At 40.6% G+C, this 17,390-nt stretch overlaps 2 protein-coding genes across 2 annotated transcripts in view; both read left to right on the top strand.

The window, feature by feature from the left end:
• LOC148028437 (uncharacterized) overlaps nt 1-8,613 on the top strand; it is a 137,549-nt gene extending 128,936 nt beyond the window's left edge. The window contains exon 4 of the mRNA XM_087689056.1: nt 7,831-8,613. Coding sequence (XP_087545182.1) covers nt 7,831-8,375 — 545 coding nt within the window. The 3' untranslated portion in view covers nt 8,376-8,613. The remainder of the gene's footprint in view (nt 1-7,830) is intronic.
• Nucleotides 6,408-7,605, top strand: LOC148028438 (uncharacterized). The gene is made up of 3 exons (XM_087689055.1): nt 6,408-6,535; nt 6,700-6,766; nt 6,865-7,605. Exons 1-3 carry the CDS (start codon nt 6,434-6,436, stop codon nt 7,479-7,481), a joined length of 786 nt encoding a protein of 261 aa, XP_087545181.1. The 5' UTR covers nt 6,408-6,433; the 3' UTR covers nt 7,482-7,605.
• Nucleotides 8,614-17,390: the final 8,777 nt, after the last annotated feature.

Raw genomic sequence — 17,390 nt, 5'->3', positions numbered from 1 at the left:
CCCACAGGGGGGCGCTGCCCCCCGAACCCACCGTTGGGGGCGTTGCCCCCAAACCCCCACCGGGGGCGCTGCTCCCGAACCCCCGCTGGGGGCGTTGCCCCCAAACCCCCAAAGGGGGGCGCTACCCCTTGAACCCCCCGTTGGGGGCGTTGCCCCCAAACCCCCAACGGGGGCGCTGCCCCTAAACCCCCGCTGGGGGCATTGCCCACCGGGGGCGTTGCCCCCGAACCCCCGCTGGGGGCGTTGCCCCCAGACCCCCACAAGGGGGCGATGCCCCCTAGACCTCCCCTTGGGGACATTGCCCCCCAAACCCCCACACCAGGGGCACTATCCTCTCGGACCACCGCTAGGGGCGTTGCCCCCAAACCCCCATTAGGGACACTACCCCCAACCCCCTACTAGGGGTGTTGCCGGCATACCCCACTAAGGGCCCTACCGCTTAAATCCCCCATTGGGAGCTTTTCCCCCAAATCCCTACAACGAGTGCTATCTTGAAACCCCAACTAGGGGCATTGCTCCCAAACCTCCACTAAGAAAGGCATTGCCCTCAAACTCTTACTCGGGGCATTTCTCCTAGACCAGCTTCTTCCCCCTCGCCCCTTCTTAAGAACCCATCATTGTGATATTGCCCCTATTTCCACAGCTAGAGATTTTTCCTACATACTCTCTATCCTACCCTACTAGAGATTCTACTCTCGAACTATCACTAAGGTGGGTTCAAAATCCTCAATGATATTACACACTACATATTAGATACATTTAATATACATAATCTTACAAAATATGATTTAATATATTTAAATTATATTTATTAATTATTAATAAATTAATTTAATATATATATATTTTTAAATTATATTTTGATAATATATTCCATAATATGCACATAGTACGATATACTAATATAACATGATTTAGACTAAACTGGTATAACTTAAAAATAAAATGTAATATGATACATTTTACTATTATCAACAAGTAGATAGTATAAGATTTATAAATATTTAACCATGATAAAAATTATATTTCCTTTTCAAATAGCTTCCAATTGATGCTAAAATTTGCTCAATATTTATAACTTTGTGTCATAGTGAATGAAATCTCCTATTCTTTAGAGGTCATTGTGGTTTCAACATTTAAGCACAAGGTCAAAGTTTCTCAAAAATATATTTATCCTTGTTGTCATGTGGAATACATGAAATAAAGGTTTTGATCATTTGATCAAATATTTTCCAATGGAGATCACAGAAATTACTTATTCTTGTTGACATACAATAAATACTTTGAACATTTGGCTAAATCTTGTTCTATGGACATCACAAAAAATTATTATTCTTGCTATCATCTAGGTTAAATACATGTTTTGACCATATGGCTAAATCTTTTCTTGTGGATATCACAAAGAATTTTAATCCTAAGTCTTGTGTAAAATAGTTGCAATCGAGGTTTTGACCATCTGGCTAAATCCTTTTCCATAAAGATCACAATGAACTTTTATCCTTGTTATATGTATTTGGCTTGAGTTTTGACCATTTGGCTAAATATTTTTCTATGGAGACCACAATGAGCTTTTATCCTTTTTGTCATGTGAAATACATACAACAAAGGTTTCAATCATTTGACTATGTTTTCCCCTATGGGGATCACAAATAATTTTTATATTTGCTATGGTATGGAATACATACAATAGATTTTTGACCACGTGGCTAAATCTTTTCCTATATACATTATAAATAATTTTAATCATTGTTCTCGTGTTGAATAGATATAGTACAAGTTTTGAACATCTGCTATATCTTTTTCCAATGAGAACACACAATGAAGTTTTTGCTTACTCAAAGAGTAGCTAATAAAATAAAGTAAAATCAAGGAAACTAAAAATAATAGAAGAAACTTTTCTTATTTACTTTAGGGCGGCACACTTCATGAGAAAGTTTGTTTTTGGCCATATGGTCAAATCTATCCCCTTCTTTCTGTACGATGTTTCCATTAATACTTTCTATTATGGAAGTTGGACTCATTCTATCTAATGTTTAAGTACTTTTTTTGTTTCAATGAAATTTGATACTTCATTGTATTTAGCAATTTCATCACTATTTTCTTCTTTCTGAGAGGTGACAACATACAAATTATAAAATCTCCATTTTCTCACTTATACATGTATCATGAATAACGAATTTTATTTTGGAGAAACTGTGAATTTACTAGTTGATCATGAGATTGTTGCACTTGGTAGAGTGCATGCAATACATCCAAATGAGACATGCCATGGAGAAACACTTGAAGATGGATATATTTCAGTGGCTATTGATAAATGTTTAAATGTAGCAGCGTATTTGCCATTCCCAATAATTGATGCAATGAAGGTTCATGAAGCTGTAGGTGGTTTTGCAAAATGGGGAAAGAAAGATGTGGTGGTTGTTTCAAACTCAATAACAATTCATGACAGAGGAGATGATTACGAATCAGACCATGTCCTACCTTCTGCGGATATTGATGTGCTTAGCATTCATGAAAGTTGGAGAGAATGTAGAGTGATGCTATGGACAGAAGGCAACACTGTGTGTGTTGGGACAGGGGTTATATTATTGGCTTTTCCATATGATGTGATAAACTTTGAATTGCTAGGAGAAGAGGATGTTGGTGTGGTGGTAGATAAAGCCCTTGATCAAACCACAGGAACATACATAGATGACAACCTCCACTGTGTCACTTTGGAAAGATGGCCTATTAAACAAGTCACCTTTGATGATGGAACATCACTGCTACAACAACAATCATACATACAATTTGTCTCTACAAATGCTTGTGCCAAAAACATGGAAGATACCAATGAAGATTATGTTTTTGCAAAAAAATCAATTTTTGTTCAGAAGAGATCATATTTTATGGTCAATAGAAAGCCTCGAATTATTTCCCCTAAAGGTGCAAACTTGAGGACTTCTATGGACTCCATTTCACAGGTTTCCATGATTGATTGTTGCCAAGAAAAGTGTTGTCAGTTTGCTGATAGAGAAGCAATGCAACAATTACGTAAATACTTTTGAGGATTGCAATGTTTATGACAAGTTTGAATCATCATGCAGGATTGATTACTTGGGAACAAGGAAGTACAGCTTTATCTTCAATGGACAAGTGGTATGTGGAAGGGCATGGTATGAGATTCATGGAATCCCAAAGACATCTTTTTACAGGTACAAAACACAATTTGAGCATGGCGTGAGGAGGGCAATGCATGAAAACAAGGGGGTAATAAGAGCAGCTAAGGATCACACAGAGATGGGAAGAGCCATCCTTAGAGACTTTGTTAAGTAGAATGTAGAGCAAATGCCACACAAGAGTAGAAAAATGCAAGATGGATCAAGGGAGACACAATTGGTCATCCCAGATGTTTATAAGCAGGTAGATATATGGGCAGAAGTAAATACAACATTGAGTGGTATTGGATGTAAGAAAATGTCCTTGTCCACCTTCAATCATATTTGGAACACAGAGTTCAAGCATGTAACCATAGTAAAGACAAGTGAGTTCTCCAAATGTAGTATTTGCTCAGAGATCAAAGAGCAGCAACAAAGTGTCTTCAAGAGCGAAATGTGCTTCTAAAGAAGCGTCAATGTCACATGCTAGAACAACAAAGTTGTCGGAACATATACTACAGTTGGCGCTTGGCCTCAGCATTAGATCCAGATAAAAACTTATGCATCATACATGATAAAATGGACCAACAAAAGACATCTATCCCTAGGTTAAGGCTTCGATCAAAAGAGACTGAAAGATCTACTCAACTACCAGTTTCTTTAACATGCATGATTACACATGGACATGGAGAAGGTAGATATGGACATTTCTCACTCGATCTATGGCCTCATGATCCTAACTTCACAATTGCCTCATTGTCATTGTGCTTTAGGAACTTGGAGCGACTACATAGGCATGCAAATGGTGATCTACAAGTAGATGGAATGCCAAGATCAACCTCTGTGCTACTAAATGCCCTCATTTCAAAAAAAGCACTAGACCACCATCAAGGTGTTGCACAAAATAAATCATGCATGGAAGATAATACACCACAGGATGACCATCATCATTTCAAACGATTGCCAGAGAACTTACTTCTACAACTTGATAATTGTGGGTCAGAAAACAAAAATTGCTATCTCTTTGCATATCTATCATTGCTTGTTGCACGAGGAACATTCAAGATGATCCAGCTTGGGTTTCTCATGGTGGGTCATACACATGAAGACATCGATGCAATGTTCAGCAAATTTTCAGAGAAGCTAAGGACAAGCATGACCTTCACTTTTCCTCATCTTATGCAACATTTTCAATCATTCCAGATGACTAGTCCTACACCTTTCTTATTGACACATGTGCCTGACTTTAAGAGATACATTGAGGGATACTTGTGTGATTCGAAAGATACACTTGTTGGTCACTCAAAACCTCTTCAATTTCGGTTTTATATGCAAGGAGATACACCTGTCATGCAATACAAGATGCATCCAAAGTCCCCAGACTGGTTACCAAGAGAAGGTGGCATTGAATTATGGAAGAGAGACCTTGTAGGAAAGCCTACTCTGTTGATGCCCATGTTTGAGTATGTTAAGGATCATCAAGAAGTAGTAAGTGGAGTTAAAGATTATTTGAAGTATTGGGAAAGATGGTCAAATGTACAAGGACCTGAAGCAGAATTCACAAAGGTTACAACACTAGTGATTGATTATTGGAAATATATGATCTACGCTCTTCAAACTCCAAATGTCCAAGAAGATTGATTTATCATAGATTTTTGGCCAAGAACACAAAGTGATGTAACCAATATAGATGTAGATAATGCAGATGACTTCATTGGATTGGAAGAGTTGAATGATCACTATTATGGTCCTTTGAGCAAACAACCCAAACATGCATTTGAACCAATGCTTGATGTTAAGAAAGATGACTTTGTGCTTGTTAGACCTTCAGATCCAATATATCCAATATGGCTTGGTGTTGCACAAACTGAGGTCGATACAAATAGACATTCCAAAAACTTCAACAAGGTACGTATACAATATTGGGCACCAATTTGTAGTCGTGAAAATGCTACAAATGCAGAGGTGTATTTTAATTGTTGGGATAAATATTGGATGTGCAACAAAAAAGATCTTGAATGATGGGAAACAATAGATAGCATTGTCTTCTCTTGGATGAAGAAAGGTACAAAATCTCCCAAAAAAATCAAAATTCCCCTAAAGGTTGTATTGAAGGCTAAAGAAAGTCTACATGAATCCTTCGACTAAAGTTTTTCCTTGAATATTTCAAGGATATTAAAACTAAGGTGTTTATTAACACCACCTTTTTGAGTTTTTTTCAATCTCTTGGAAACAACCATAAGCAATAATATGTTTAATTGCACCAAGTTCCAAATTAATAAAATTCCCAAAATTCATGAAATCCATTTTGATTTGGTTTTCCCATATTGATGGGAAATTCCCAAAATCCCGAATATGGAGTTCTTTTCACTTGAGCTACATGCATCTACTTGGGTGTTCGTTTTTTTAAGCTACTAATGCCACTTTTTGTGTAGATCTTATTGTTGCTTCTCTTCCAGATCATGAGCTGTTAACAAAATCTTGTACTACATTGCTTCATACATGAGGGACTTGGTTCACCTTCCTCTTTTGTTTCCATTTGCAAACTCGCTCTTGCTATGTTTCGTAATATTGCTTACTATGTTGGATTCTCAATGTTATCTCCATGGTTTGCCACACCTGTCTTGTTGCTCCATATTGCAACTATTCTATCTTCAAGTCTAGTGACTAATTGCTAGCACTAAGCATGTGATTGGTTTGCTAACCTTTTCCCGTGCCATTCAGCTCCAATGGCTTGAGAACAAAGTTTTCAAGAAAACCAGTTGACACTTCAAATTGCTTAAAGAGGATTTCCTCCAAACTCTAATTTCAATGGAATCATGGCATTATAAACCAGACATAAGCACATAAACGGATGTTGCATCTCGATCATAGGTAATGGATCTAGCGTTCTCTTTTGTTTTTTTTTAAGTTCCCGGTTTCTTTGAGTGCATCAAGAAATCGAGCAATATATTATTTGCCCTCGTAAAAGCGAAGGAAATAAGAAAAGGAAACAGAAGAAGAAGAAGGCACCCCTCAAAGAAAGCGTTGCCAGCTTTCTCGAATCAGGCGCGTTTTGGCCGAATTATCTCGCCCTCTCAAAAGCATACCTGGCAAGAATATTCAACGTTGCTTTTTTTGCATGGCATGAGATTTATGCATGCGGCGGGGATTATAATTGTCGTCATCTGTTTTAAAGCCAATTGTCGCTGCCATTATATAAGGGACCCATGCTTAGTCGATATCCATCGCCAGCGTCAATCTAGTCGAGTTGGGACATACACCCAGCACTGAAGATAGTCATTGCCATCGACAATATGGCGACAAGCGCGAGGAGGATGCCGTCCTGGCTGATGCTCATCCTGTGCATCATCATAGTGAGCTGCTGCTGCTTCCAAGCATCCCAAGCCGTATTCTCGGTATGTATCCATGCGAGCGTTTCTGATCTCTCTCTCTCTCTCGCTGGCCTTATTCGTTAGTGTTCAGGCTAAACGTGCGATGGTATGCTCTCCGCGTGCCTGAGAGTGCATCTTCTGAGCTCTCACTGATTGACACGCTCTTCCTCTGATCGTGTTTCATGCAGGCCGCCTCTAATTGCAACAGCCAATCCGATGCATGCATTAGTGACGAGGACGAGGCCGTGCAATATGGTAAACGTGTAACTCTAGCTTTGGTATAATCTCCGTTCCATGCACGCGCACACGTACCATTGTAATAATTATTGCTCCCTTACCTTCTGTTGATGCAGCTAAAGTCGGACCTGCAGCTGGAGCTGCTGGCCGCGGAGGTGCATCTGGATCACCTGGTGCTGGTCATGGAGGCGCAGCTCGATCTACTGGCGCTGGAGCTCATGGCAGCATGGGTGCAGGAGCTGGTGGCCATGGAGGAGCTGCTGCTGGTGGAGCCAGGCCTGGAGCTGCTGGAGCTCATGGGGGTGGCATGACCGGAGGAGCTGCTGGCGCTAGGCCGTCTGGCCTTGCAGGAGGAGCCCATGGCGGAGCCAGTGCTCATGGTGCAGGTGCAGGTTCAAGGTCTGGGTCAGCAAGAGCCGGTGGCCGTGGAGCTGCTGGTGGGGCCGGAGCTCATGGTGGCATGAGTGCAGCCGGGGGACGACATGTAGGAGGAGCTGCTGGTGGAGCGGCCCGGTCTGGAGCTGGAGCAGCTGGTCATGGCATGACCGGAGGAGCAGCTGGGGCTAGGCCCTCTGGTATTGGAGGTGCAGCCCATGGAGGAGCTGGAGCTGGAGGACGTGGCGTGGCTACAGGGGGGCACGGAGGAGTGACTGCAGGTGCTCGGTCTGGAGGAGCTGGCCATGGTGGAGCGGCAGCCGCTGGTGGCGCTAGGACCGGAGGTCATGGAGGTTGAATGGCCGGAGCTGGTGGCCATGGAGCCGAAGCCAGTGGAGGTAGGTCCAGAGTTGCCGGAGGCGGCATGGCTGCAGGTAGCCATGGAGCCGGAGCGGCTGCGGGTGGCCACGGAGCTAGGTCCGGAGCTGCTGGAGGCGGAATGGCTGCGGGTGGGCACGGAGCAAGGCCCGGAGCTGCCGGAGGCGGCATGGCCACAGGTGGCCACAGAGGAGCAGGAGCAGCGGGTGGCCATGCTGGATCAGGCAGCATGAGCGCAGCTGGCGGCCATGGAGGAGCAGCAGCAGCAAGTGGCCATGGAGCTAGGTCCGCAGTTGGAGGTGCCATGGCAAGAGGAGGCGGTCGTGGAGGATCGGCAATGGGTGGTGGAGCTGGTATATCCGGAGGATCTGGACACGGTGGCATGGCCGCGGGTGGCCATGGCGGAGCAGCAGCAGCAGCAGGTGGCCATGGAGGTAGGTCCGGGGCTGGAGGCTCTGGCATGACAGCTGCAGGTGCTGGAGCTGGACGCGGCGGCATGGCCGGTGCGGGTGGCCGTATGGGAGGAGCAACAAGTGGCCATGGAGCTAGATCCGGAGCAGGAGCCACCGGCACGACAGCCGTAGGAGGTCGTCGTGGAGGAGCTGGAGCTGGAGCTGCTGGCGGCATGATGTCAGGTGGTCACGCAAGTGGTGCAGGAGCCAGATCAGGCGGCATGGGAGCGGCTAGAGGTGGCATGGCAACTGGAGCTACTGGTCACGGAGGAGCTGCAAGCGGTGCAGCTGGAGCCAGATCTGGACCTGGTGGTATGGCCGCAGGTGGTCACGGAGGATCAGCAGCAGGCCGTGGTAGAGCTAGGCCTGGAGCTGGAGCTCGCGTCGGTGCCGCAGGTGGCCATGGAGCCAGCATGCCCTGATCGCCGCCCGCCGGCATTGGTTTCCCTGGAGCGGCTTAAAAGCTGGCTTTTCTAACATACCCCTATTAAGCTAATTATATAAGCTTTAGGCTCACTAAGGATTACCTGGATGTCATTTACTCGAAGTAGTAGTAACTACTACTATCCTCTCTAATGTAGTGTAGAAGTTATGAACCGGTTGTTGGACGTTTTGGATCACGTGTATCTCTGTGTATCATGGATGTGATCATTGGCCACATGCCGATCTTGGTTGTACGATTTCTGAGCTTATGAGTTATACATTAGCTGGATTTCTTGAGCGTATAGCTCAAAACCTTTTTTTCAGGAAATACAGACTTCCATTTCTATATAGGGATGTTATCAAATCCAAGGGTACACATAATATGAATCTAGATAATTTCTTACACACACGATAGTTTAACGGTTGATCATGGTTGCTTTGGACGATAAGGCATCATGCTGCAATCCTTGCTTTAATTCTCTTCAACCTCATACGATATTCCACTCAAAATACGATGTCTTTGATTTGAGCAGCCCCACTAACTCTATGCTAGTGTAATCGGCCAATTGAAGAAAGTATGATCTATGCATTGCGCTCGAAAATGCCATCTTTGAGATAACATCTCCTTCTTACATAGAGTGTTTGTAATCGTCCATGATGCATGTATATACAACCAAAGGTATGGAATCAGAGCCGTTCAGGTTGGTGTAAACTACTCCGTGCCCGAAGCACTATGCACAAGCATTGGGGCCACAGAGATCAGCAAAACGTCATGCTTAATCCATAATAGCTGATAGCAAACTATGAAATTCTTCCAAAGTATGATCCTTCAAAGCAAACTTATCTTCCTACAAAAGCACAAGTTGATCCATTCACATGGGTAGGATCACTACAAATCATGATGCCAATTGGATATGAATTTCACAACCTCGAATGTCCACATTGTCTCATTCAATATTCGCAAACATACATCATTGCCCAAATCATTGATCAAACATATTTACTTGCAACAACCGAACCCCTCTTTGATGTTGTCCTATCATTCAATATTCACAAACATATGTCATTGGCCAAATCATTGATCAAGCACATTTACTTGCAACTTAATCCCTCTTTCATGTTGTGTGATCATTCAATATTCACAAACATATGTCATTGGCCAAATCATTAATCAAGCACATTGCTACTTCTTATATTGCCATTGATCAAGCACATTGCTACCCCTCACATTGTGCAAAATCTTCACATGATCGCATGTATAGTTTCTCTAAGATACATAGGTTGAAGAAGCTTGCTTATCTCCATTCATATAAGATACATAGGGTGTTAGGATGCTCAGCACCCTCAAGATATAACTCACTCAACCATACATATAATAGCTTCACAAGCAAACATACTTTGATCAGAACTTATAACATTTGGGTAGGGTGGTGACTTGTCATCAATTTGTTTGAGTACTCCCCTAGTCAACTCTCATAATACACACTGTTTTGAGGCTCTCATATACATTTCTAGATATGCAATATATTAGTACTATGCATTTTTTATTTACTATACATCAATTACTCCTGTTTAACATAGCCTACGTCTGTCGTCATAGTGATGACTCTTGAGTCCATGAATACCTCATTCAAAATACGAGTTATCTATGGTGTGTATATTACTATATGCATTTTCTATCCTCCATATGCCCATCTCAATGGCAAGTTCATTGGATGATTCACATACAACATGTTGTACTATGGGACCAATTAGCTGCCCCGGAATAAAATAATGCCCCTTACTTCCAAGAAGTTTGATTTTCCTATACACATTAAGAGATAGAGAATTGATGCAATTACTTCTAGTATCCATGATTCAAGTATCTCTATCTTGTTCACTTTGATCTACATATCTCTATGTGATGTGAGCTAACTCATCGGCCATATGATCAAAACATCCACATTACTTACATCATACTTCTCTTTCAACATCATTATTGGTCATATGATCAAAACATCCACATTATTTGCATTGTACTTCTCTATCGGCATCAATAAATTTGGTTGTATGTACATTGTACTTGTGTATAGAGATCTACTTGCAAAGAGACACGATGCATGTGATGGTCCTTGATGATGCATTTCTCTTCAACAAAAATGGCCCTATTCTTGAGGGTGTCTATAGATGTAGCCTATAGCTACCATGAGGCATTATTTATATTATTGTGGCATCATGGCCTATACACTTGCAATAGTATACTCATTGACTATACTATAGGATTATAGCTACCCTATAGCAAGATGATCCACGCAGTCTTAAAGACTATGACTAGTGGTGACATTACTTGCCCATGCATTTGTTGCTTGACATCTATGCACATCATATAGATGAAGGAAGAGATATCGTAGTTTAGCCCATAGGTCTAGTACTTCATGATTGAAGCAATTATTTTTTGAGAGGCTTGAATAGGTTATAAAACTAGATCCACACAATGGCAACAAATTCTCATTGACTATGCAATAGGTATGGTAGCTACCTAATGTTGAAATCACCATGTGTAGATTTGTTGCACTATATCCCAAAAACCACCACTTATATATATATATATAAGTTTTTAATAGATTCTTGCTATGCTACTTTTAGTGTAGTTATTAAGAAGCATAATCCTTAAGTGCTTTCACACTTATCTTAGGCATGCTACGTGCTATCATGTCTACTATCAGTGCATCACTCTGCCTTGTGAATTCCAATGACTTAGCCCTATTTCTTATAGTAGATAGAATGTGCCTAAAATACATGTTGTGAAGCATTTTGGGGCCTTTCCCTAGGTAATTGCCTTCAAACTTTTAGACCTATGATTTCCTAAGACCCTTGATGTAGTAGTAACTACTACTATCCTCTCTAAGGAATACCTGGATGTCATTTACTCGATGCAATAGTAACTACTACTATCCTCTCTAATGTAGTGTAGAAGTTATGTATCGGTTGTTGGACGTTTTGGATCACGTGTATCTCTGTGTATCATGGATGTGATCATTGGCCACATGCCGTTCTTGGTTGTATGATTTCTGATCTTATGAGTTATACATTAGCTAGATTTCTTGAGCGTATAGCTCAAGAAATCCAAACCTTTTTTTTAGGAAATACAAACTTCCATTTCTATATAGGCCTTTTTTTCAGGAAATACAAACTTCCATTTCTATATAGGGATGTTATCAAATCCAAGGGTACACATAATATGAATCTAGATAATTTCTTACACACACGATAGATTAACGGTTGACCATGGTTGCTTTGGACGATAAGGCATGGCTCACGATAAATAACAAGCCCCATCCCTACGTGGTGGCAATGGGGCCCTACAGCCCTAAGGTGTGCTACTTTGATCAACGCTCCTCGTCCTGACTCCTCATCGCAAAGGTCTGGCTCCTCAACACTCGCCCAGACGATCTTAATGGACCCCGCATGGCTTTGCGCACTAACACAATTTACGTAGACCCAAGGCCCGTTGAGCCTCTGCCTACTAATAAGGTATTAATGAGTCAAGGTCACTACAACAGAAATGAGGCATAGATGTGCAAAGTCGGGCGCGTCTATCATAGCGTCTATAAGTGCGTGTAAACGTACGTGTAAATAGACGCGAATTTTGCGTCTATATATCCGCGCAAATAGGCGCTAATATAGACGCGCCAGCAGATGCACAATTATTTAACCACCTAAAATTGCAATTCACATAATTAAAAAACCAAAGTTAATAATTATTTAACCACCTGTAATTGATTCTTGAGCATGCACGCGTGCGCATGATAAAAACCATAGAATTAAGAATACACATTGAATCATTGAATTAAAAAAATAGAGTTAATAATTACTTTTTCATTGCTCTCTAATGAATAGCAGTTCCTCTAGTTGACAAGCCTGATATAAGTAATTAGCGGCAAGGGATAGAAACCTTACAATTAGTAGCAAGCATTGCAATATGTATCTCGTAATTTCTCTACGTACTTGAAGATGATAAAAAATACTTCCTTTTTATTATGAAAAATTCAATTTAGCTTTAAACTTGACTATTGATTCTTGAGTATGCACGTGTGTGCACGACAAAAACCATAGAATTAGGAATACATATTGAATCAATAAGAAAATTAAGTATGTTACAGTGAATGATCCATCTCATCTTCAATGAGATCAGTCCTTGCTAAACTATCTACTTCTAGGTCTATGTTACCAAGAGGTAACAAAACAAATAAGTCTATCCCACTATCAGATGTGTTGCTATATTCCTCAATAACTTCTTCAATATCATCGGCAATCACATTATTGTCTTCTTCTACGTTTCCTTGAACATCCTCGCGAGGTTCATCTTGTACTATATCACACATATCATCCATTATGGTGTCATCATGCACATCATCATTAATTGTTGGATTGTGTCTCCATATTGGTAATATTACCATATATTGGTTTTGAACGATTAGATATAGGGATGACATACCACCATCGGTTATTGTTTACCATTGGACTTTACACAACCTGTATTTGAAAAACAAAAGCAAAAAACTTAAGTACTTATTATATTGTGTATATGTATCACATGTATATATATATAAAAATTAGCCTTTGCATATATACCTGCTTGCATTGTTGAGGTAGTACTAATGTGTCATTCTTGTTTTGGTGAAATTTTGTAGAGTCAATGATTACAAAACCACTTGGATGACGTCTGATTGTGCAATGCTCACCATTTGTTACCACTTCTTTAAACCACTTCACATCCAGTACATATATAAAGAATCGTCTGAATTCAAGCTTCAGAATATCTTGGATCAAGCCACAATAACCTTCCATGGTACCATTGGCATCCTCGAAGTGAGCAAGGACACCACAATCTTGGGTATTTCTCGTTTCATCTATACGTTGAGTTCGAAGATGTTTACCCTCACACCAAAGTGCATTGAATAATGTGCACTAGTAGTAAAAGATAAAAGATCAAATATGTCAATTATTTATATAAAATAAAACTTATAGAAACAAATTAATTGATAGTATGTCTCACCTTTGATAAGCAACCTCGTGTGTATTCCCACTCTTCTTGAGATATATTAATTTCCTCCTCTTTTTCCATTCTCTCCATTTTCTCATGTAACCAATCTATATCAATATGACGTGGGAGCGCATTTAGATGATCTGGAAATGAGAGATTATGTCCATATCTAGTGCGAAATTCTTGTCTTTCGCTTTTTCTTCTTGCCCTTGCTTCATTATATAGTGTCACCCATTTGCTCATTACATCACTATTGAGTACACAAAAACTATTTAACTTACGAAGTTCTTCTTTTGTTAGCACTTTACTCATTCCTTTTCCTTGAGGTACTATAGAGGTCATCCTCAAGTCTTCATCATCTTTCCATATTCGTGGTTGAGAGGGATCCACTTCAGCAAGATATTCAGATATATAAACAAGGGATGATTGCACTAACCAACCCTCAGCCATGCTTCCCTCAGGCCGTGCTTTTTGCCTCATAAAATCTTTCAAGGTTTTCATGAAGCGCTCAAGAAAAAACATCCACCTTACATGAACTGCCCCAGAAAGTGCGATCTCATCAATCAAATGTACGAGTAAATGTAATTGAGTAGTTAAAATAGATCGAGGAAAAATTTCCTCCACCAAACAAACCACCTCAACAGATAATACTCGAGCATCTTGCAATGTGTTTGGATCAATTTCCTTTGAGCTCATGTATCTGTCAAGATGTATGATGTGCTTGTTTATTTTTGTGTAGAAATTCGATATATAATGAAAAAATACAATGTATACACACATCACAAGCTCTCCCATCTTGTAAATGATATCACGTACATCTTTGGATACACAATGGGATATGCTGGTAGGAAGTACGAACTGAATGTAAACAATATTCATAGATCAAATGATTAGTTGAGGAAAAAGTCATCATACCCCAAAGTTTACACATAGTTACTCCACTAATTACTATATTCATGGTTAGAGATACCCTTACTTGAATCATTTTGTGCCAATCGTGGGACTTCAAACCAGATAGTTGCTCCACACCTCTTTTCTTTTTCTTTATGAAGGCTCCCTTGAGACATCTCATACATCCTGTGGGTGTTCGAAAGCTATATATTTGTTCATTCACTATTTTTTCCTCATTCTTTGACAACATCCAAGGTGCATGGAGTAGCTCAATCTTTCCTCTAGGTCCAATGCGTGGCCAAGCTGGTCTCATGCGACCAATGTTACGTAAATCCTCCCTTACATTAACTGAATCATGAGCCCCTATCAAGTTATCGCATAATGTAGATACAACATTTTTGAATATGTGCATGGGGTCCAACAGGTGATTGATCTTGAGTTCAATCCAGTACGGAAGACGAAAAAATATAGAGAACCTAACAAACAAACAATATATTATGTAAACAATTCATCATGCTAAATACTTTAAAGTCAATCAAGAGAAATGCACTTCTTACCGACTCATGCCGAGTGGAGGGTGGCTGTCGGTATTAATCCATCTCTCCTTCCAATCTCGAATGGTTAGAGATTGTGGAGTCATTCCATTAGTAGGGAGAACATATTTGGGATGGTTAATAGGAAGAAATCGATGATGATTGTCGTAGATAACCTTCTTTAAACGTGCCGGCCTAGAGGAAACTAGAGAGGGACCGCAAATAGGACATGCATGATATCCTGACGTGGTTAAACCTGAAAAAACAAGTGAATTAATAAAATGCAATTGATTCAAGTCTTGAATTTCAAATATAGAGTTATATACATGTACCTGAACACTCTCTGTATCCTCGAAAGTCGTGCATGGTCCACAACAACATGGCCTTCAATGTGAAATCTCTAGAGGATACAAATGCACTTGTATCTTGCACCTCAATACCTTCCCATAACATTTCTAACTCTTCAATCAAAGGCTCTAAGTAAATGTCCATGTTTTTTACCTTGTGCTTTTCAGGAATCAGAAGGGACAATATTACATGTCCCTTTTTAATTGCCATGGATGGAGGAATATTATAGTTCACCAATACCACTGGCCATACATTGTATGATGTGCTTTTGATGCCAAATGGATTGATTCCATCCATACCTAAACCAAATCTCAAATTTCTTGGCTCTTCTTTGAAAACGGGCCAAAAATTATCTATATATTGCCATGCCGGTATGTCTGTAGGGATCCTCCATTTTCCATCACTTGAACAATGACTAGCATGCCATGATATGAGCTTTCCAATAGACTTATACTTGAACATAAGTTTTATATGTGGAACAATCGAAAAATGTCACAAAACCTTACGAGGCACATCCATTGACTTCATCTCCACTTCGTATCTTGATTCGCCACAAACAGGACACTCTCGTGCGAACTCATGAATCCCACGAAATAAGACACAATCATTGACACATGCATGGATCTTGACATTATCGAGGCCTCCCAGAGATGTCAAGTAATGTCTTGCTTGCTCTCTCTTAGTTGGAAATTTGTTTCCTTTTGGAAGCATTTGTGATAAAAACCTACATATATTTTTAAAAGTGAGTTAAAAAACCACCAACATATATTTCTGTCTGATTTCAAAATAGAACAATTAATATTATGATTCATAAGACAAACTGAATTGATACCTACTTCAATAACGCATCCAAACTGACATTACTCCATCCATAAATTGTTTGCAAGTTAAGTATCTCGAGGGATGCATGAAGAACGGAGTACGTACAACCTTCATACAACGGAGTAGATGATGCTACATATAGTGGATCATCTGGCTTCGTAGAGTGACCTTCTCCTTGAACCGGTTGTGAAAATAGATGGTGTACCATGTTGTCCAAAATCTCATCTTCTACGACTTGATGGGGCATTTCATAAGGGCTGCTATCATGGTCGTCAGCCTCTACTCTTCTTGAAGACTCTGCCTCCTCGCGTCGATGTTTTGCAGCCTCTCGACGCCCGGGAGGGAGCATCTAAGGATGTGGCACTGCATCCTGCTCAACCACACAAGGGAGTTTCATGTACGTTGATATATAATTCCCGTAACATAGACTAGCAATCTTAGTGGTAAAAAAAAACAATGAATACTGGTGATTTTTCTCAGTCCCATTCTCCATATAAGCTGAGGTGTGACATTGCAATTCGACGTGCTCGAAAAATACACCCTCGACAACGATCCACATGCATTTAATTTTTCGTCGTAGCCATGCATCTCGATTATGAAGACGCAATGTTTCATCCTCACTTGAGGATGTGCTCATTGACTCATCAGCTTGCACCGCACTAGGTGATAACGACGTCGACATGATTAAACCTAATTCATGACAACATCAAAATATTTGTCATTCATATGTTTACATAAGATCTCAATTTTAAATACACAAAAATCATCATAAATACATTAAAACTTATGATAAGAATTCACTATCAAAACTTATCTTAAAAACAAAAAATTATGATAAAGCCTAAATGCGCGTCTATATCCGCGTTTACCTACGCATCTATATTGGCGTCTATTTCCGCGTCTATGTTCGCGTCTATCTGAACAATAGATGCGCATATACACGCAAAAATAGATGCACACGTCAAAATTCAAACCATACTTAAATCATTTCTTTTCAAACTACACCTTTCCTTTCCTGCATTTTTTGCGGTTCTGAAGCTTGAGTTTAGCCGACATGCAGTCTCTTCATGCCTCACCTCCTCATGACTCACCTCTTCTTTCATTTCAAACACACAAGAAGGGAAAAATGAAAGCCAAGGAGAGGAAGAAAGAGAGAACAAGAAGAAGAAGCAAGCAAGCAAGCAAGCATCAAGGGAGGGTAACTTACCAAGGAGAGGAAGAAGGAGAAGGAAGAAGCGCCACCACCCGCCACACCAAACACCCAAAGTGACTCTCTCTCTCTCTCTCTCTCTCTCTCTCTCTCTCTCTCTCTCTCTCTCTCTCTCTCTCTCTCTCTCTCTGTTTCTCTCTTCCTCTCTCTGCTCTGTCTGTGTATTTAGGATTGGTGATTCCAT

This window comes from Lygodium microphyllum, chromosome 12, assembly GCF_053477565.2.
Source record: "Lygodium microphyllum isolate KBCC chromosome 12, Lygodium_microphyllum_v1.1.10, whole genome shotgun sequence".
In the NCBI taxonomy this organism is placed as follows: domain Eukaryota; kingdom Viridiplantae; phylum Streptophyta; class Polypodiopsida; order Schizaeales; family Lygodiaceae; genus Lygodium; species Lygodium microphyllum.
This window is presented reverse-complemented; position numbering and strand designations above follow the sequence as displayed.